Here is a 22,219-nt window from a genome sequence, read left to right on the forward strand (position 1 = left end):
TGGAAACAGCTCGCAAGATTTCCATAGAAGTAGAAGAAGAAGTGGAACAAAGCTCTCAAGCTTTTTCCAAGAAACCCTCAGGTTTTTCTTACTCCAAAAATAACATTTTTCACCACCTCAAACAGCCACAAACATCTTTTATATATAGGCATAAAAGACGAATACAAACAGCCCCAAAACCTCTTCAAATCCATACATAAATGAGGGAATGAAAGGCCAACAGTTACTATACCGAAATCCCAAACGGCACAGCAAAAGAATCAGGAAAAAGGCCACAGATCCAGGCAGGTACATCACGGAACCCAACAGCTAGCCAAACAGCCACCACAAATTCGGTAAAAGGGGGACCACGGGACATTAATTCAAAACCAGCAGGGAATCCGCAGCAGTCCAAGAGGCAACAGGAAGAGAACAAGGCAAGTGAAATTACAGAGAAATGAGAAGAATAAAGGGGGGAAGGAGAAAAGTCAAGTTTAAAAATTAATGAGCTAATTTTTTAGTTTCATAAATGAACTAAAAAATCAGCTCATAATGAGCTTCACCACTACTTGACATTAATGAGCTAGAGAAGTCAAAAATCAAATATTATGATTTGATTTGACCCACCCCCTGCCTACATCAGACTCCCCTTCTTGAGGACTCAGCTCCCGATGAGTCAGTTCTTGGTTTCTTCCGAGGAGGCGCATATTGTTCATCCAGCTCTTTGAGTTTCTCACCAAACTTCTTTAAAATTTCTTCCTGTTCCTTCTCGAATTGTTGTTGTAGATATCTTTTCCACTTCTCAAATTTTTGATCACATATGAACATGTGATACTGAAGCTTGTATAAACGGTCTTGAAGCGGATCAGTAGAATCACCTTCTGTAGGAATCTATCTGTCCAACGGGAGTGGGACATCAGAATTGTCTGAATTGATTTCTTCCACGAATGAATCCATTTTTTTGTTGTTTTCCTTTTTTTTTTTTTGACAGACTCAAAAAAAGACAAAAAATATAATCTAAACTTAGACTCACAATAAAACTCTTTGACAAACTTAACAAACTCAGTCTTGACAACAACAAAACTTGACAACCAAAATAAAATTTGACAAACTACAACTTAACAAACCACAACCTAGGACTTCCTAACTTGCTCTGTTACCAAAATTGATGCAATCAAAAATTTGGGGAGGGACCCAAATTTTTTATAATAAAAACAAGACCTTTCTAAGAAATAGAAAACGACATGACTATACTAAAAAGGAGAGATAACTTAGAAATTTTAGAACAACCTCTTACATTTCATATAAAAAGAACACTTAAAAACATAATACTAAAAGACTCTTTTTATATATGAAGACTCTTACAAGACGCTTACAAATGACTCAAACAAGACTTATAAAAGAAACCTAAACTTGCTTTCATTGAGAAGAAGGATACAGGTGGAATGAAACTTGCGGAGAGACGAAAGAGATTAGAAGCCAAGACGAAGGTTGGAAACAGCTCGCAAGATTTCCATAGAAGTAGAAGAAGAAGTGGAACAAAGCTCTCAAGCTTTTTCCAAGAAACCCTCAGGTTTTCTTACTCCAAAAATAACATTTTTCACCACCTCAAACAGCCACAAACATCTTCTATATATAGGCATAAAAGAGGAATACAAACAGCCCCAACCTCTTCAAATCCATACATAAATGAGGGAATGAAAGGCCAACAGTCACTATACCGAAATCCCAAACGGCACAGCAAAAGAATCAGGAAAAAGGCCATGGATCTAGGCAGGTACATCACAGAACCCAGCAGCCAAACAGCCACCACAAATTCGATTAAAGGGGGACCACGGGACATTAATTCAGAAGCAAGCCGAGGGGCCAAAACCAGCAAGGAATCCGCAGCAGTCCAAGAGGCAACAGGAAGAGGAAAAGGCAAGTGAAATTACAGAGAAATGAGAAGAATAAAGGGGGGAAGGAGAAAAGCCAAGTTTAAAAATTAATGAGCTAATTTTTTAGTTCCATAAATGAACTAAAAAATGAGCTCATAATGAGCTTCACCACTACTTTACATTAATGAGCTAGAGAATATTTGATTTGACCCCCCCTTGCCTACATCAGAGATCCTTGCAAGAAATCAATTCCTAAAATAATTGTTGCAGCCCTCGGTATGATTGGGATAGCTGTTGTATTTTCTATCATGTCTATGGCGAACTTCTCGTATACATTTCAAGCTTCATCACATATACTGAGTTGTCTTATACATTGTATGTCTAACTTCTCTTCTTGTATGGAACAGACATGCATACTCGCCACAGTACTATTGCCAATGATATGGGTGATTATCATTGACTTATGTATTCGTCATACTTTGTAGAGATATCAGATCTTCAGGCTTTACCTACGATCGTATCACTGCACCACAAGTGGATAGTTTATTGTATGCATTGTAAGCTTTCCGTCGTCGTCTGTAGGTAAGTTGTGTTAAATGTCAAACTTTTAGTGCTATTAGTGGGCATTGGCATTTGATCTAGTCACTTTGCATTTGCTCGTGGACAATTCATCGAACATGTATCAAGGATCCTTCATGGTTCACAGATGCTCGTCATTTATTGTTACATGATGGCATTGACATTTGCATCAGAAATCTGTTGCCTCTGCCTTTGGGGGACTATGGCATCTGCACTACAAATCTCTCCTCCTACTTATAGGCGAGGTATCATATACATGACAAATCTACTATAATGATTCGTAGAGATCATATTTGCCTGTTGATTATCGGTTCTTGCTTGTAGATATCATCGGGAATGGTCGTATTTGTATTGATAGCAAATAGGTCATTTCCTTTACGATCTTCTCCTCTTGCTTGTAAACATGATATACCCTTTGTTTGTTATTCTTCATTGCTCGCAGGAGTCATGTCGAATCATCAGAAGTCCTTCATTGCCCTTGAAGGTAGCTTATGGCCTGTATAGTAAGTTTATACATCAATGTTTGCATCTCAGCCAGCATGATAACTCTTTGAAGTTTTATTGGAGATTTTGTATGATTGATAGTAGGTGAACATGATCATTAATGAGCTAACCTTGATTTTTCATTTGTATGTTGACTTTCAACATCCGTAGGAAACTACTATATTCACTTATGTGTTGGTTCTTGTTGGTTGGAAGGTAATCACGTTATTCACTACATATTCTTAATATATCCTTTATGGAGATACTATCCATGGTTACAGCAAATTACATGCATTTATGTTGTACATTCCCTTTAAATTGGTTGGGTTGTATTGACATTAATCTGCAGTCAGGTGTTTAGTCACTTATCCATCATGAATCTTCTAATTAATCATTGATCTTCCTACTATTAGTTGCTCCGAGCGAGATGTAGGATTCTTGTCCACCATGGATCATTGCTTGTAAACAAGTTACGATTGAACTCCTGCTCATTATAAGTTTCATATTCCTTCGTTCATCACATATTCGGTCTTAGTACTCACAAGGGAATTGTGCATTGCCATTCATTTGAATGTTTCCCCACAAATCCCCATACACACATGTAATTAGATTATTGCGCGCATTACAAGTCTCTTGATATTGAGTGAAAATCTTGCATTGTTGATTGCAAGCATGTTATTGTTCAAAAGAATCCAAGCCTTTTGTAATTGAGTCATATTTTTAGTAAGTTCCCCTTGTAGATAGCATGGTTTAAAATTGCGCAATAAGAGGCGCGCCTTGAGGCGCGCCTCTGCGCAATTCTTGCAAAAAATGCCTCATGGCGTGCGCAATTCTGGGCTGTGGTGAGGCGTACGCCTCACGTAGGTTGAGGCGCGCCTCTAACAAGAACGTAGCACCTTGTGCAAAAGTGCCGGACAATGTGAAGGAAGAAATAAGTGCTTACATGAAGAAAAGTACATTATCTCCATTCATGTAGTAACATGTAGGGTGATCCGTCATCAACCTTTCATTTGCTTATGAGCAAATTATATTCATTGAGGCTTCAATATAGATCCTTTGTTATTTCATTGATTGATTTTTTTTTATGTGCATGATCAGAACTCTGATTAACATTTATATTTTTAAATGTGGTTGCATTCATTAGATTAAAGTTCAGTTCCTTGCAGCTTGCTCAAGTTCAAATTATAGTTCATTTGAGCTTATTTGTATCATCATTCAAATCAAGCTCTTTGTCTAAGCTTGAGTCCAATTTCAATCATAATTCTTTGTAGTCTAAGCAAATTCAAGTCTTGTGGAGTTCAAAATTGATTTGGGTCCTTATATCTTCAGTCCAAATTTTGACAGCCTCCCAACGTCTCCCCCGTGTAGGGGAAAAACTAAGAGGCAACCTTCCCCTTCACGCTACATAGACGCTTCAGGTAGATATCGGGTGACACCGCGGCTGTACTTTCTTCCATCCCCGCTACGCTACATAAGAGTTTAAGGGTCTCCGAGCACCTATTGAAAAGAGCACAGTTGTTTCCCCATGTATGGGTACTTATTTTTTGTCCCCCTCACACTACATGAGCGCACCGGGGATTACCCACCTCATCGCAAGCATCGCACCGGTTTCCCTCCCCCCGTGCTACGTGAGCACGTATGGAGGTTTGTCGGCTCGTCGAAAGTAGGATTTTTTAGCTAGAAAATTTATAATAATATTATGAATGATAATATTAATTATTTATAATAATAACATTAAAAAGATAGAAATAATACTATTATTATCATGATAATGATAATAGTATTATTATGATAATAATATTAACATTAATATTAATATTAGCATTAATATTAACATTAATATTACATATATTTAGTATCAAAATGTTGAAGTGAGGGAGAGTATTCACCTTGATTATGCTAGGGATTTGGGTTGGGTTGAGTGAGATGGATTCTAAGTGGGCTTAAGAGTTTGGTAGGGTATACAAGTAGGTGCGGCTAGGTAGAGATAGGATCAGGTAGAGGAAGAGCTCGGCTAGGGCTAGAGAAGAGTGAGAGATCGCTGGTAAGGGTCGAACGAGGTGACTGGCTTCCGCGTGCGAATAAGATGATGGGGAGTTCGGCAAGAGGAATCGAGGCTAGGGTATGATCGAAGGAGAATATCATATAAGAAGCATGAGTAGGGTCGGCGGCTTGAGGTATTCAAGGTGATCTTAATGAGGTTCGAACCTGACAGGAAGAGCTGGAGACCGGATTCAGTCAGATAGGCAAGGTCGGAGATGGGTTCTTCTTGTGACTAGTAGAGGATGAGTTCGACGAGGTCTCGATGGCTTCTTGTGGATTCGAATGTAGGAGTCGGTGCAGAGGGAGGAAGGTTGGAGGTTTGCGAAGGCTCAAAGAATGGAAACAATGAAATGAAGGACCTCATCTTCATTTTATCAACGCGAGTGAAGGCACGATCGAGGTCGGCTTCACGAGATTTGTGGGAAGAGATCTATTCGGCACCAGATTTAGCGGGATTTGAGCAAAATTTTGACAGGGTTCGTGGATCCGATGGGTACAAGGTATGTATGTGGGATTTCTACCTTCTTCCCTTCTTGTTCTTTATACAGAGGTTAACAAATCACGAATCTCACAAAAATATTTTATTTTATGTTCATATGAGGTCTTCAATGCTACAAAGAAATTTTTCTTTTTAAAAAAAGCAAACTCTCTTTCCTTTCCCACAAGATACAATCACATGTTCTAATCTCCAAACCCAATCTTCTACATATGAGAGTAGAATCAGCAAGGTATATAACGAAATAATATTTAAATGGACTTAATTAATATGTGAAGTTGTGAACCCGATCTTATATAAGCAATGAAGCAGAGTCGACAAGATTAAAATCGATCAAGTTCAACCATGCATAATTCCCCTATAATGGGTGTGACTATTGTGGGTCATAAAATGAGGTTCTACTTAAAAAAAATAAAGCTCTCAAATTGCAAATATAAATGCTTCAAACAACCTTAGTCTGATGATGGTTGCATTGAAAGAAAATGTCAACCAAAGGAGATATCATTTTTAAATGCCCTCATATCCCAAAGCAATAATTTTGAGCCCAAATCTACAAAATATAAGAAGTCAACATATATATATATATATATAAAAGCATTTAAGCAAAAAAACATCATTTAAAGATTAAAGAAATAATTCATCCACTCTCAACAATAGTTGTTGAGGATGATAACTTTGAGGTAATCTCATATCACAAAGAGCCAATGTCATATTAACTGTATCTCCATTATCACTTTCAAAAGTTTCATGTAGTAAGGATGTGATACGTATCTTTTGAACAAATAGTTTGGTCACAAAATGGCACTTCAAATGAACAATTATGATCGTGGTTTTCTAACCAAGTGGTTCATTGCAAAATGTCATCATTAAATAATGGTCTCGATAATCCCAGCCTCCCGAAAAGTTCCCAAATGGCTCAATCCTCTGAGTATTAAATTGAATTGTGTACTTGATAAAGCACGAATCCCTCTATTAACTAAGATCAACTTAAAAGTATCCCTTTGGATGACCATCAAACCTAGATATACAAGATTCTCTTGGAGAAGCAACCTATGGTTAGGTTGGTCGGCTACTTCCATTGACTAAATAAACTAGGGTCATATGATCTTAACTGATTTCGTCGTGATCACCCCCACCATTTGCTCTGAGGTAAAGACCGTGCAATTTCCTCAATCATAAACCAAGTTATTGCTATTATAAACAAAGCATTTAGCACCTACCGACTATCCTTCATAAAAATTCTCTCTCGTGATTAAGAAGAGTAATTAACCACAAGGTTTGTGCTTATGGGAAACTTAAAAAACAAATCATAAAGTTCTAATGAGGGCAAAATCTCCTGATAATATTTTATTTGATATATAATTCACCTTCTGAAAATTTTAACCTAAACAAACTCTCATGAAAGGGTTGGGCGTCAATCTTCTGAGCCCATACTCACAAGAGATGGCCAACCATTTGGTATTTTAAAACCAACATGCTTGGCAACTATGCGAACTATGCAATATGCAATGAAAACCAAAGCTTTGTGTGTCTCAACAATCTTCCTTTCATGAGAGGGATCGTCAAATTATTCAACGTTCCCCCTCAATCAAAAGCTTTATCAAGTATAATGACAAAGAATTTGCTCGCACGAATAAATCTATCATGTGAATCACCCAATATGAATTTCGTTCAACCACGACAGAACCCACTAAAAATCCATGAGAGCCACAAACTACATGAACCTTCGATTCCAACCAAACCATAGGAGCTGATAGGACTGTTAGGGAGTCCAAGATAAAGGGGGTCAAAGTTAGACAAAATACACCAATGCTCAAACTCATCTTTAACTCAAAGGCTTAAGCTTATAGGTGAGGATTTCCACATGACACTTCAGCCGACACATTTTAAAAGTATTTAAGGTGACACTAAGCCTAAAGCTTTATCCACCTTAATAAAGCTAACCAGAAATAACAAAAAATAAGAATCCAAAGGATAGCCCAATCCCTTGACCATGTCAACTTGTAGTCTAAAACCTAAAAACTATATAAATGGACTATATTTGCAGAACTAGGATTCAAAATTTAAGGACATAGTATGATAGTGTTCGACATTAACCCTAAATTATTCAATTTCGCATATTCTCCTAGATGACAACAAATAACAGTATAGGAATCACTTTGAGTAGAAGACAATTTCCGACCTATAAAAAATTAAATTTTTAACCCATACACAGATATGATCACAACCCTTTGGAACCAATAACTAATTGTCTCATATCAATGCACCTCGTAAGTTAAGCATTTGACAAATTATAATGATTAATTAGACTAGTCCGCTAGGGGAATGTTTGTTAGTGGGTTTTAAGTAAGAATTTTGGCATGATTTATCGCAAATCTTGCCAAATGGTGAAATCCATGAATAATCCTACAGGATCATAAATCCAATTCATACTCAATTTCACTATAAATCCAGGATTTACTAAATCCCATCGTTCGGTAGATTTAATGAGATTTACATGAATATGGAATACTCTCTTGCATCCTTATCATTGAGCAGCCTCAAAACCCCCATTTCTATAGCTTGATGATAGCCTTATCTCCACACCCCATTGTCATGTCGTCTTTGCTTACAACAAAGTTGTTAAGATAGCATTCGCACTTCCGCAAAGCTTCCCTTCTTCCTCCACATAATTTCATCAAATTAGGTATATACCCTACCCATAGCAATCTCTTGCTATTTATCCCTCATTCTCTTTGGGTAGAAAACCTTATACTCCTCACTCGGCTGGACCAACCCCTCATCGAACCCATCACCGGAGGTCACCGAAACATCTTCAATTTGGCAAAGGCTTCAACGCCTCATTTACCACTGATCTCCTCATTGAGTATGAAGGAGATGACAACAAGAATGTTTTGGGTCATTGACCTCCTCATGACCATTTGGCAAAGTCATTTTAGTTCATACCAAGGAGTTGTGAACTACTCTACTGCATTTGTAGCTTTTTTTTTTAATTATAACTGATTTTATTTAACATTTCTAAAACGCTGCTGTCAATGTCAACTTTTTCTTAGTCATTATAGTTGCATTTCTTTAAATAAGTATGTTCCAATTTTTTAGTATCATTTTCTTTCATGTTTATTAGATGTTTAGTTGGTGATTGCATTCAACTTTGCTATAAAACTATTGGAATATTACCATTATTATTTGCATATGATTCTTCATTCATTCATTTTATCCTTTGTTTAATTTTGAGTTCATTTGGCATGGTTTTATATTGGCTTCTTATCCTAAAATAGTAGAAATAAGAAGAGTTTGTTAGGAAAAATAATTACGGTGCATTGCCTCAAACTTGGCCATCAATTTCTCTTTGGAGAGCTGCTATTATTTGGACCTGATTTCTACATAATTACTTTGTATTTCCGTACATATTCAAGTTGCCAAAATAATTTTGTTTGTTCGCCAAGATTCCTTATTCTTCTTCACTATTTAAGTAGTTGGGCTCCAACATAGATATACCACTTGTATCTGTATTTTTTTTGTTTTGGGTTCTTTCATCTTTAAACCCAAAACTGAATGAAAAAATGAAAATTGATGTGTTCTAAAAGATTCTATTATATCGGTTTTAAGATAGTTTTGATTTTTTTGGATTGGCATCATGCAACCGCAATTCTTGTGGACATTATTTTAAGAGTAACCAAGTTTAAAATTAGGGAAGTTTGAACGTGAATGATCCAGAAGCTGCACTATGCGCTGAAAATTCAATCGAACAAGGGAAACTTAATAGCTATGTCATGCACAAGTGAAGAAAAACTGAAATAGGAAATATTATCATGGCAATGCATTTTGGGTTTTAGACTCTTTCAGTTATCATTAGTCATCAATATCAACTACCTCCACTATAGTCGGTATGAATGTCACCATATGAAATGTTAAAAAACCTCCGATGTAATTCCTATACTATTTTAAAAAATTTTATAGGGTGGCATTATCATTACATCCTAATCCCAAAAGGTGGTTTGCTTCTTGCAGAATAGATATGAAGCGATTTCTTAAAATCAAGGCTTTGTAATGTGGAAATTCCAACAAGCACCCATGAGTTGATGAAGAGGTCTTGAATTATATTGGTCAACTGCAAAGCATTACCTTAACTCCTACAAGCCTAGAACATTGTTCTGGGTGAGCTTCTTTGAGCAGTCCCTCTACGAAAATGTATCAAATAGTGTATTAACAAAAGAGTTATGGTACATCATTTTGAATGTCATGAACCGAATCTAGGCACAAATTACATATAAGAGATTGTTATGAGAATATTTAATAAAAGTCAAATTTAGAATACTATACCGACTCTCAAATTGAAACACTTGAGGTGAGATGAACTACATATTCCAATAGTGACTGATGAGATGTGGGATGAGATCATTCAGGTATGTTTTTGCTTTTGTTCTTCCCTGTTTTATTATTCAAACAGTTGTGTACACATAATTGTGTGATTTCACTTAAACTAAATGTGTCCTGAAGGATACCATCTGATTACTTGAAAATGCTAAAACTTAAATGATATGTACTTTTTTTTTCCTTTTACGGTTCTCAAGTAAGCATTCTTCATAGCTTCAAATATATAAATCATGAAGTTAACCGCAATAATACTTGAAGTGAATAGCCAAATAGTTTGTCAGGATTTATCAAGATTTAACAAATATCATGCCAAACAGTTTTCAGTATTTATCAGCCTCATAATTTGATAAATACTGACTTATAGGATTTACCAATCCTACTTGACTTAAAACTTAATTGCAGCCAATACAGGATTTAATATGAATCAACCCAAAAGAGGTTTTGCAGTTCTAAATTCAGCAGCAAACTCCAGGAACCTAATAAGGAACAAAGTAACGGATATCTGAGGAAAACAGAGCTAACCTGCTTGGCGAGGAGCTCGCGCTCAATGTTTCCAGCGACGAAGAAGGGATCGTGCGGTGCGAATCTTCGCCGAACCGCTATCCAGTGCGGAAATTCTAAACCAGACGCCTCCATCAAGGAGCGTTTGAATTTGAACTTGAATCAATGCTTGGTAAAAAAATTCGTAGGTTGTAAAGGTAGTTCTCTTAGGGCTAGTGCAACGATCGGCATAGAGTCGTTCGAGGAAAAGGAAATTTAAGTAAATTTATGAAATGTATAATCAATATTTATTATTTTATTATACTCAAGTAAATGATGCCTTTAAAAAATTTTATCAATTTTTAGAAAATGATTTCTAAGTTGACGATAACCAGCGACTGCTTTGTTATAATTTTTTAAAGCAGTTTTTTAATAAAAAAATTTAAAATTTTTTATTTTTAAAAAAAAAATTAATTTTTTACTAAAAAAAATCACTTTAAAAAATAGTAAAAAATATCATCCTAAACCAAACATTAGTATAATCAAACCTTAGATTTTTCATGCATGAAATTATTATATCATAGTTTATATTTTGCATTAACTTTGATTTAATTTATATTATTATATATAAATTATAAATTTTTATTTTTTTTAACTTTTGAGCCAATTAAGTGGTTTGTTTAGTTAAAAGTACAATAGGCGAAAAGTATTCCGAATTAAAGGGTTTTAAAAATATTAACATTTGGCCGAATGAAAAAGGAATGTAAAGTAGAGTAAATTAAATTTAGTATAAACTATTTTAGTTGAATTTTTAGGTAAACTAAACTCGCCAAAAATTGAGTTAGAACTATTTACATTGCAAGTAAGCTCGTTTGGCAACCACCCGCCGTCGCCCACCACCATTGGCCGACACCACCACCTGCATTATCGGTCACCGATCACCAGCACTTGTCGTTGGTCCTAGCCAACCTTCACCTGCCGCCGGCGACCACCATCGCCACCTTTTATCCCCTCCCACAGCCACCCGCCATATGCGGTCATTGCCGCCATCCTCTGACAGTTAACGTTAACCACCACCATCGTCAACAGCCACCACCACCAACAGCTACTACCTGTCATTTGCGTCGGAAGCCGCCGGCGACCACTGTCGCTATCTACGCTAGCCGCCACTGGCCACCACCACTGTCGAACGACTCCATCTTTAGACTTTATACTACATTCACTTTACTTTAAAACAAATCAAAAAAAGATTCACATTCATTTACTTTACACTCATCCAAATAACTTCAAAGTATTTTTTTCTTGCATTACATTCATTTTTCACTGCATTACTTTTATATAGCGTTCTTTTTTTAGTCATTCAAACAGCCCAGACTAACTCACACACACATCACATATGCAAGCTTCAAATTCAAAATCTCTTGATTGATAGTCAATGTTCTCAACCAACAAATCAAGATGAGTTGCATATAAAATAATATTTTATCTAGCAAAAATTTTAACTTTTAAATATGTATCTCAAAGTAATTTGAAATTGTTCAACTTAATCGAAAAGTAAATTAACTAAAATCAGCATAAATGCATTTGATAACAATTGTCGTCTTACATCAACTTTGAGAGCAAAATAGTCATGTTTCAACTAAACCCATTTATGACGATCCAATCCTTATCAAGCCTATATCGCTCAAATTGAGACAAAAAAAAATGGCCATAATATTATTACATATGCCCCTCAAATTTGTTAAAGAACGATGAAACCACAAAATTGTTGCCACTAATTGACACTATGAAATTTAAGTCCATCCGCATCATGTGATTGGAATATGTTCATGTACAACTTAGATTATTAAGATAATTGATTTGTGGTGTAATAATAAAATATCAACATTTGTTGGTAACTACATATTAAGGCTCATAAGCTAGCCCTTATAAGACCATGTATTTACTACTTATACCTGCACTGTGCAAGCTATATAAATCCATGTACTCTCCACTACACATCAGGAAAATAGATTAATCTTCTCTGTTTCTTTATCTATTTCGTCTCTTCCAACTCTACATGGTATCAGAGCGGGTACAATCCTGAGCGAGAAAAGAAAATGGCGGAAGCTTCATCTGCCGTTTCCAATTCGGCAAACACTCAAGGTACCGCGTCTCAACATCAATCCATCTCTCCCTCCCTCAAGTTCATCATCTCCCACCTCAAGACTCTTGTTCCCAATCAATTGTCAACCGACAAATACCCGATCTGGAGAAGCCAGATCGTCAAACTGCTGAGAGCAAACGGCTTCGTTCATCTTCTTGAATCACCACGTCAATCGGCGTCGGACGCTCAAATTCAGCAAACGGGTGATTCCACTCAATCCACGCTATCTTTCGATCAAATTAACACCGATCGCAATCTTGCTGCTACGATATGTTCCACAGTTTCACCTACGATCCTACCATACATTCTACATCTTTATTCGCTGCATGAAATCTGGCGAGTTCTTGAGACCAGATTCCAGTCTTCAAACCGATCCAAGGTTATACAGCTCAAAAATGAGCTTCATCATATCACGATGGGATCTTCGATGATGGCGCAATACCTCACCGAGATCAAGAAGCTAGTGGATCAAATTGCTTCCGCCGGCTCCACGGTAGACAACGAAGACATCATTCTTCATATCTTGAATGGTCTTCCATCAACATATCAATCCTTCAAAACCTCAATCAGGACAATGTTGCACCCCATAAGTCTTGATACTCTATATGCGCTACTCATTAGTGAAGAAATTCACGTTCAAAATGATACGTCAAGAATACCGATGGGCATATAAGATTTTCAAACGAATCAAGTGAACAGATCATCCTCATCGTAACCTCTTATCTGCCAGATCTGCAACAAGAGGGGACATACAGCGGACGTATGTTGGCATAGGCTAAATGCTAGTTACACTCCGTCCGATCGCTCCACTCAGCAGAACACGGCGCAAATGGCAGCTCCAAACGCTCAGCCCACTGACTGGTATCTCGACTCTGGGGCATCCTCACATATGACTAGAGAGATCGGTAATCTTGAAACAGCATCAAGTTATCAAGGATTGCTTTCGGTAACTATCGGGGACGGAAGATCCATACATATAGCTCACTCGGGCACAGGGCTTCTTCCTACCCCGTCTCGTACTCTCTTACTCTCTCAATTACTGCATACTCCATCAATTTCGTATAATCTACTTTCTATTTCTAATCTTGTTAAAGACAACAACATTTCGATTATTTTTTACTCTAAGGGTTTCACATTTAAAGACTCAAAGACGCAGGAAATTCTGCTTCACGAACCGTGTAGGAACGGTCTATATCCGCTACGGTCGGCACCTCAGAGACAGTTGCAACAGGCTCTCACTGCATCAAGCTCCGGAGCTAGGATATGGCATAATAGGCTGGGTCATCCTCATATTAGGGTGCTCAAGCAAATCGCCCAAAATAACTCTGATCTTTGTATTCCCAGTTTTAAATTTTCTTGCGTTTCTTGTATCATGTGCAAAGGACATAAGTTTTCGTTTGAACATTCTACCAACCGAAAGCTTAAGCCCCTTGAACTATTTCATTCAGATGTTTGGGGACCATCTCCGATCCCCTCTCATCAAGGTTTTAGATATTATGTTTTGTTCGTTGATGATTTTACTCGTTTCACTTGGTTGTTTATAATTTCGGCTAAATCTGATGTCTACCAAATATTCACTAACTTTGTTACATATATCGAAAATTAAACGCATCATAAAATTCTATCTATTAGAACAGACGGCGGCACGGAATATACAAATCATCAATTCAAGAACTATCTCCGAGAAAAAGGTATTCATCCTCAGCTCTCATGCCCTTATACGTCGGAGCAAAATGGCACCGCGGAGCACAAGCACCGCCATATTATGGACACCGCTAGAACACTCCTTCAAACTGCTCATATGCCGCACAAGTTCTGGCCGGATGCGGTAACTACGGCGGTTTACCTCATAAATCGCCTTCCATTGCCCACAACAAGTAACACCTCACCTTTTCAATTATTGTTTCGCACAAAACCATCGTACCAACACTTGCGCACGTTTGGTTGCACCTGCTATCCTCTTTCTCCTACTCACACTCGAACCAAGCTGGACCCAACCATAATGCCAAGTGTATTTCTCGGATATTCCAATTCATATAAAGGTTACAAGTGTCTGAATATGAAATCTAACAAGATTTTCATATCTCGTCAATTACAATTTCTTGAACACTCATTTCCTTTTCAAGAATCGAATGTTTTAGATACTCCGTCGACACAGTTATCTCAACCATCTCTTCTTGTCCCAGCCTCTACACTTGTGACATCTCAGCACGCAAGCAATTCAGAGAACATAAATCAATCTAGCTCCTCCCAGCTGACTACTTCAACCACATCTCCATCTTCAAATAGTTCCGACAACACTCAATCAACTACATTGCCAAGTCCTGCACCGGTTCCTCATCCCAGGCACCACTTGACAACAAGATTTCAGATGGGCTCACTGAAGCCAAGGGATCATCTAAATATACTACATATTCAGTCCAACAACATCTGTACTCCAGAACCCTCCACAATTGCAGAAGCATATAAACATAACGAATAGCGTCAAGCCATGGCGGCAGAGTTTCTGGCTCTTCAGAAACAGGGAACCTGGTCTCTGGTTCCACCTCCTAGCAATGCGCTCATTCTGGGATGTAAATGGACATACCGTAATAAGCTTCACTCGGATGGCTCCATAGCACTTTACAAAGCCAGATTAATGGCACAAGGTAATCGCCAAGAACACGGCCTCGACTACGGGGAAACCTTTAGTCCGGTCGAAAAACTACCAACCATTAGAGTCCTATTCACCATCGCTTTGCATCATGGATGGACGGTACAGCAGCTAGACGTTACGAACTCATTTCTTCATGGCACACTCACATAATCTGTATACATGCGCCAACCCAAGGGATTCGAGGACACTACCTATCCGTCTCATGTATGCCACCTCAAAAAGGCGATCTATGGGCTAAGGCAAGCGCCACGACAGTGGTACATGACCTTCACGGATTACCTTCTCACCATTTGGTATCAACACAGCAAGGCCGATCCATCCTTGCTCTCTTTCATCCAAGATCAAACTCAAATCTATCTACTAGTATACGTGGACGATATCTTGCTAACAGGAAATAATACAGGAGACATCAATGCTCTCATCAGCAAACTTCAGTCCAAATTTGACATGAAAACACTAGGACTTGCAAATCCCTTTCGACATCAAGATCACCTCCACACAAGATACGTTCTTTCTCTCCCAAGAAGCTTATGCTATGTCTATCTTACATCAAGCTAATTTAGTAAACTGCAAACCTCTTGCAAATCCCCTATCTACTAAACAACCAAAAATTATCGATTCATCTATTGCCAGGTTCAATCCAACGGAATATAGAAGCCTAACGGGATCTTTGCAGTACTTAACTCTCACCCGGCCGGATCTTGCTTACGCAGTGAATTGGCTCTCTTAATACATGCACGACCCAGCTCCAGTTCATTCGCTGCTTCTCACCAAGCTAATTCGCTATGTCAAGGCTACAATCAGCTACGGCATTCCGATATCCAAGTCCAATCTTCAGATGAGAACGTACTCCGACGCCGACTGGGCGGGAGATCCAACTACCAAAAAATCCACCTCATGATTTTGTACATTCCTCGGTGACACTTTGGTCTCGTGGTCAGTCAAAAGATAGTCCACCGTAGCAAGATCTTCAATGGAAGCGGAATACAGAGCATTGGCGGCCGCCACGGCTGACACTATTTGGCTCAAGCGCCTTCTTGCCGATTTTCAAATTCAGCATGATGATCCGATTGATCTATTTTGCGACAACACTTCGGCCATCGCGCTTGTCAACAATCCCATCTTTCATGCTCGAACCAAACATATTGAGATCGACCACAGATTCGTGCATGAATAAATTCAACACAATCATATCAACATAGTTCCGATTTGTACTGTTGATCAAATAGCCGATGTTCTTACGAAACCGCTCTCCGACACTAGATTTCAGCTCCTTCGCTCCAAATTGACGGTTACCCAAGACCCGTCAATTTGAGGGGGAATATTAAGGCTCATAAGATAGCCCTTATAAGACCATGTATTTATTACTTATACCTGCACTGTAGCAAGCTATATAAAGCCATGTACTCTCCATTACACATAAGGAAAATAGATTAATCTTCTCTGTTTCTTTATCTGTTTCGTCTCTTCCAACTCTACACTACATATTTTTATTCTTTTTAAGGACTAAGACTTCATTTGGGATGGCTTTCTCAGTAAGAAAGTCGCCTAAACGAAGCCTAAATTAACCCTTATGAGTCTATAAATAATAATATGTTTTAGCTTTCAAAAGGAAAGAACTCTAAAGAATTCTTTCTCCATAATAATGCTTATGTTGTAATAGTTGTGTCATACATGAGAAATAGTACTATGACAACTCAAGAGGTGGGGTGAATTGTGTTGTGCACTAATAAGAGCGAATATATATATGTATATATAATTTCACTTTGTAAAAAAAGTTGTGATACGAGTGTAACATAAAAAATTAAGCAAATCATAATAAAGAGAACACATAAATTTTATGTGGTTAACGCCTACTCTACGCCTAATCCATCCCTAAACTAAGATTCAACTAACAACAAAAAAGATTACACCAACCGTCTCTTCTTAACACAAGGAAGAAACAACCTCAAACAACGGTGAGAACCTCACAACAATATTACAAGTCACAAAAGAAAGGAAAAAAATAAGTGTAACACATTATATCTCATAAAAAAATAATTTTCAAGAATTTGCACTCAAGCCCCTCACAAAAATAAAGTTTCAATAACGCAAAAATAAATGAGTTTGATCACTGTGTTTATATTATATGAAGATGCAAATATGATGAAATGAAGTTTATAAATGTATTTGCAAAGAAAAATGCAAGCAAAAAACTTTTAAAATAATTTTCCAAGACTATGTAATGTGGGAAATTAAGCAATGTAAGTACTTGAAAAATGTATGCTATTTTGTAAAATAAATATTTTTGGAAAATTTATAAAAAAATATGTTAGGATGACAGCAACTTAGCACACCAAAATTATTTGAGATTTAAATTCAAAATAATTCAAAAAATATGTCAAGACTAGTTGAAAACCATATTTAAACGAGAGGTAACTAGTCTTACAAAAATTCAAAACAAAGAGTTCTATTTATATAATTTAAAATTTTTGGAATAATATATTTAAAGACACCTTAGATGATAGATAAATAAATATATAAGACAAACCAAAGGCGATTCAAATACAAGGCAAAACCAAGTTCTACAACATGTCACTAACTCACAAAATGATATGCAATCAAAATGTTTTTATGAAATGATGTCTCCGTGGTGCCAAACTACCCAGCACCATGACAGCCAACTACGCAACGTCATTGTGCTACACTCCAATCCTAGAGTTACTATAGAATAGAGACAGTATTACCATGACGGCCATTCCCTAGCGCTGTAGTGATGCAATCAATATTTTCATATTTTTCATATATATTCATTTTGAAAATTTTGGGTTATTATAATCTCCCTACCTTAGAAAAATATTATCCTTGATAATTCCATACAAAATAGATCTGATTCGGACACCTTAATTATTAATCAAATTACACATTCATTCACTAATATGTATGCTTATGAGTTTAGCTGTTAATCGTATAATGCAATGCATTCAATAAAATAATACAATTGTGCAATAACATTTAGAATATAAAATCATACCCTTGGAACTATTAAACACATATGATCTCTCTTATCAGGGTTGAGGTTCAGTCCATCTACCACTTACACTTGTTGCTAGTCCGAACAAATTCTAGTTCATATCCAGGTAATGGGAAATGCATCATCTTATGTCCAATGCTGCCACACCTAAAGCAATATCTAGTAGTTTTATAATATTGTCGTGTATGCCTTCTTCAACACTAGACACATTATAGAGTGTTTTTAGCATATGCTTTCATTATCTTCTTTTTACTACCTTCACCTATTTACTTGAAAGGTGGAGGTTTCTATTAAAAAAATTTTACTCATACTAATCAGCCAATTTTCACTAACCATTTGTGGAATCACATCAGCAAACTTTATTACATCCTTAGGTGTAATTGAAGTTGCTTATTTGTCTTATTTAAATATAATTTCTTCCCCTTTTGGATTCATCAACAGATCTTTTAACAAAATGCACATGAAATGCATATTCAATTCTCTATATCACACATATTCATGTATGCAACTCATGTTCATAAATGCATGAATGCAATTCAACACTCTTATACAATTCCCCATACATAATAAATTTGAAAGCTCTGGTTACAATTTAATTCTTCCAATTAACATTACTCTGATACCATTTTGTCAAGCCCTCAAATCTAAATTAAAAGAATTGCATATTTTTATTCCATTTCAATAAAAAAATAAAGCTGATAAATTTCATCCATACAATATACATTACAGGAAAATCAATGATTACTAGCTGTCTGACCGCCAGTATTAACCGACGATGTGTATCCTACAAAACTAACGTTTGAGATAGCCAGTACGCCGCCAGTAATTAACTACGGTCACCGGCGCTATGACCGTCGAAATTTACCGGCTGTGATAGTTGCCGGAAGATTTAGTCACCGAAAACTAACTGCTGCAATTTGTTTATTATGTTTTTTATACCGGCGGTTAACAAACTGCCCAAAAACCACCGGTAGTTTTCAAAATCGCCAAAAAATTTATACTAACTGCAGGAAAAAGTCGCCGGTAATTGGCAATTTTTTTATAGTGATAAACAACGTAAAATATAATTACATTTTTATAGCCAATATTTTGTTTCTTAGTTGTGGACAATATTAATTAATTTATTTTTTAAAAAAGAAATAAGGATATTTTAAAATATGATTTTATTGACTATAATAATATAAAGTTTAGTATATTTATTTATATTATAACAAGATTTGTTTTATATATATCATGATAATTTCTTTCATTCAAACCTGCATAGCTTAACATTATAGAATCCCAGAGGGTAGATTCATGTTCTACTATCAATTTTAAAGAAAAGGAACTATCATTTATTTTTCTAATCAAGTACATACAGTATAGGGAGTATATAATTCATCACGAAGGATTAAAAATATATTATCTTATCATCCTAATTAAGGAAATAAGAAGTAAATTATAAAAGAAAAAAAAAATCCATCTATCTTTTGATTATGAAATTAAATTTAGAATATAAATATAGTTAGTATGCATTCATAGATTTTTCTCTTACCATAAAAAAAAAACTATGATATGGTCTATTTTATTATGGGATCTAAATTCCCTATTGGGGCAAGACCCTATAGTTAATTACATCTCCTAAGAGAATACACAATTCCTAAGAGAATACTCTCAATTAAAATGAAGACTAAATGATTCTAAAATTTATATAAATTTAAAGAAACACTTGGGCTACTTAGATTTTGATATACAGGATTTAGATCATAAATTCTGGAATTGATTTTGAAATTTTAGATTTGAATAGAATAAGGCATGATATTGGAATAGAGAGGTGTATACAATCTAGACTTATCACTTGCCTAGAGTGGCCTGCAGCTAACAATCCTAAGCACACTAATCACGTATATATACTAGATTTTGTAAGCTCTATCTTTGGAATCAAGGAATTTTTTTTAAAGGAATTATTATTAAAAGATGTTAATTCAAATGTTATACAACACGCTTACAAAAAATTAAAACTACTAATATGATGTAAATGATGCATGAAAAAAATCAATAAAATAGCTAATTTTATTGATTTATAAATCTAAAAATTATAACTCAATATCTATATGAAAGTAATGGTGGCTAGGCCCCACCAATAATAAATCTAGATTCTAATCATATTATATTATATACATTTAGAATTAAATATAACTGCTTATAGTCTTCGAGTTCCAAGTCTTCTATGGAATTCTAAAATGAATATCCTCTTAGGAAAAGGACATTGCTTTTTGAAGCAGCTATCTTTAATTCTTTTATAACTCATGACACTGCACAACACGATCTATATACAAAAATTTATGAAATTTAAATATAAATTTCTCTTTGCATACATCATCACCTTAGAATATTATACTTTACGGAAATTTAATGATAGAAAGTAAAATACGAATATGAAAGTGCAATGTGAGCAGTTATATATATATATATGAAAGTAAATTACACGGCCCTAAATTTATTCACTATACTCTCTAGTTCACTGACAGAAAAAGTAAATATGACATCTAGATTTGTAGAAAATAAACATACACACATGAGTGTCCTCTAGGAAAGACACCCATAATCAAACCAAACTAATTCGTCGGCCTAGCCTAGGCTAAAGTTGGTTGTTCTAGTAAACCATCTGAGTGTGTGGAAGGGGTTGTGTGGCTTTGATATGCCCTATAGGAGCTTAATGTTTAGATTGTGTGTATTTTTAATGTTTATTCCATTAAATGTTAAAAGAGAATTTAAGTAAAGTTTAAGTGTTATATATATATATATATATATATATGTATATGATCATATGAGAGCCTTTGAATATATATTTAAATAGAGAAGGGACCTTATAAATTAAATTTGCATGCCCTCTAGATGGAAGGAAGCATGTGTATAAGGTTAGTATACTATTTATTATTTGAAGATCCTTCAATCCAATGCATTAGTACCTAAGGAGTCATGCACAACACATAAAGGGATCAACTATATTAAAGACCTTACAAGTGAATGTCAAAATATCCTCTAAAAGGAATCAAGCATTAGGCATAAATGCCTATAATCATTTACTTCAAATTAATCATCAAATTTCATTGATTAAAATAATTTTTAATTATTAAAATTATCAAATTAATTTGTTTTAAATGAGTTAAAATTTAATTCAAACTTTCCTTATTTTTATTATTGTATTCAGAATCTTCTAATTAATTATTAAAAATTAAATTATTTATTTATGAATTATACTAAAAATTTATTCAAAAAATTTATTTAAATTTGAATTATTGATTTCTAAAATTTATTTAATTTTATTTAAATTTTAATGAATTTTTTAATTTTATTTATATTTTAATGTATTTATTTAATTAATATTTAATTAAGGGTAATTTGATTATTAATTAAATTTATATGAAAATTAATTTTGGTTTTTAATTTTTAATGATTGTACATGCGATTTGAAGTTGAGTGAAGTTAATTTTATATTTTTGTGAATTTTATTTTGATTTATTTTAATTTATTGAAATTAAACCCTTAATGAAGGGTAAGAGACCAATTAATGTCAAAATGGGGTGAAGTCAAGTCATACGGTATATGACACTAAGTTTTCTTTATTTAATGTTTCATCCAAATAGGTTGTACCTAAATTTTGTCTAAGTTACCTAGAAATACTTTAGTTATTGTTCCTAAATGTCACTAAAGTTTAGTATGTTTGAAATTAAAGTTTATAACCCTTGTATACATGAATATAAACAATCACAACACATCAAACATAGTGTACTAAGTCTATGGGAAATAAAAGCAATGAATTTTCAATTATCCAAGCCAAATCATAACTTGAATATTTGGAAAACTAATTATTGAACAATTCTATGTTAAGTTGGTTAAATGATACTATAACAAGTTAATGATCTCGTATAATGTCATTTCCCCATATTCAAATTAAACATATTGAACATGTATAGGGGGCAATTAGAATTTTTGTTTTTTTGGAAACAATATTGATATAGCTATTCTCTATACAACCAATAAATTTGATTGAATTTATTTTTAAGTGAAAGATGGTTGCTTATTAATCATTCAATATACTCCACTG

At 35.2% G+C, this 22,219-nt stretch overlaps 2 protein-coding genes across 2 annotated transcripts in view; one reads left to right on the plus strand and one right to left on the minus strand.

The window, feature by feature from the left end:
• LOC110112149 (zinc finger protein 511) overlaps positions 1 to 10,596 on the minus strand; it is a 61,216-nt gene extending 50,620 nt beyond the window's left edge. Inside the window, exon 1 of the mRNA XM_020844255.2 lies at positions 10,357 to 10,596. Coding sequence (XP_020699914.1) covers positions 10,357 to 10,470 — 114 coding nt within the window. The 5' untranslated portion in view covers positions 10,471 to 10,596. The remainder of the gene's footprint in view (positions 1 to 10,356) is intronic.
• Positions 10,597 to 12,413: 1,817 nt separating this feature from the next.
• Positions 12,414 to 13,133, plus strand: LOC110112148. The gene has a single exon (XM_020844254.1). The coding sequence runs from the start codon at positions 12,414 to 12,416 to the stop codon at positions 13,131 to 13,133; it is 720 nt and encodes a 239-aa protein (XP_020699913.1).
• Positions 13,134 to 22,219: the final 9,086 nt, after the last annotated feature.

The sequence above is a fragment of the Dendrobium catenatum genome, unplaced genomic scaffold, assembly GCF_001605985.2.
Source record: "Dendrobium catenatum unplaced genomic scaffold, ASM160598v2 fragScaff_scaffold_1685, whole genome shotgun sequence".
NCBI lineage: Eukaryota > Viridiplantae > Streptophyta > Magnoliopsida > Asparagales > Orchidaceae > Dendrobium > Dendrobium catenatum.

Bases quoted from the DNA above. Each gene is read 5' to 3' on its own strand.
- LOC110112148 (XM_020844254.1), top strand. From the start codon at position 12,414: ATGGCGGAAGCTTCATCTGCCGTTTCCAATTCGGCAAACACTCAAGGT.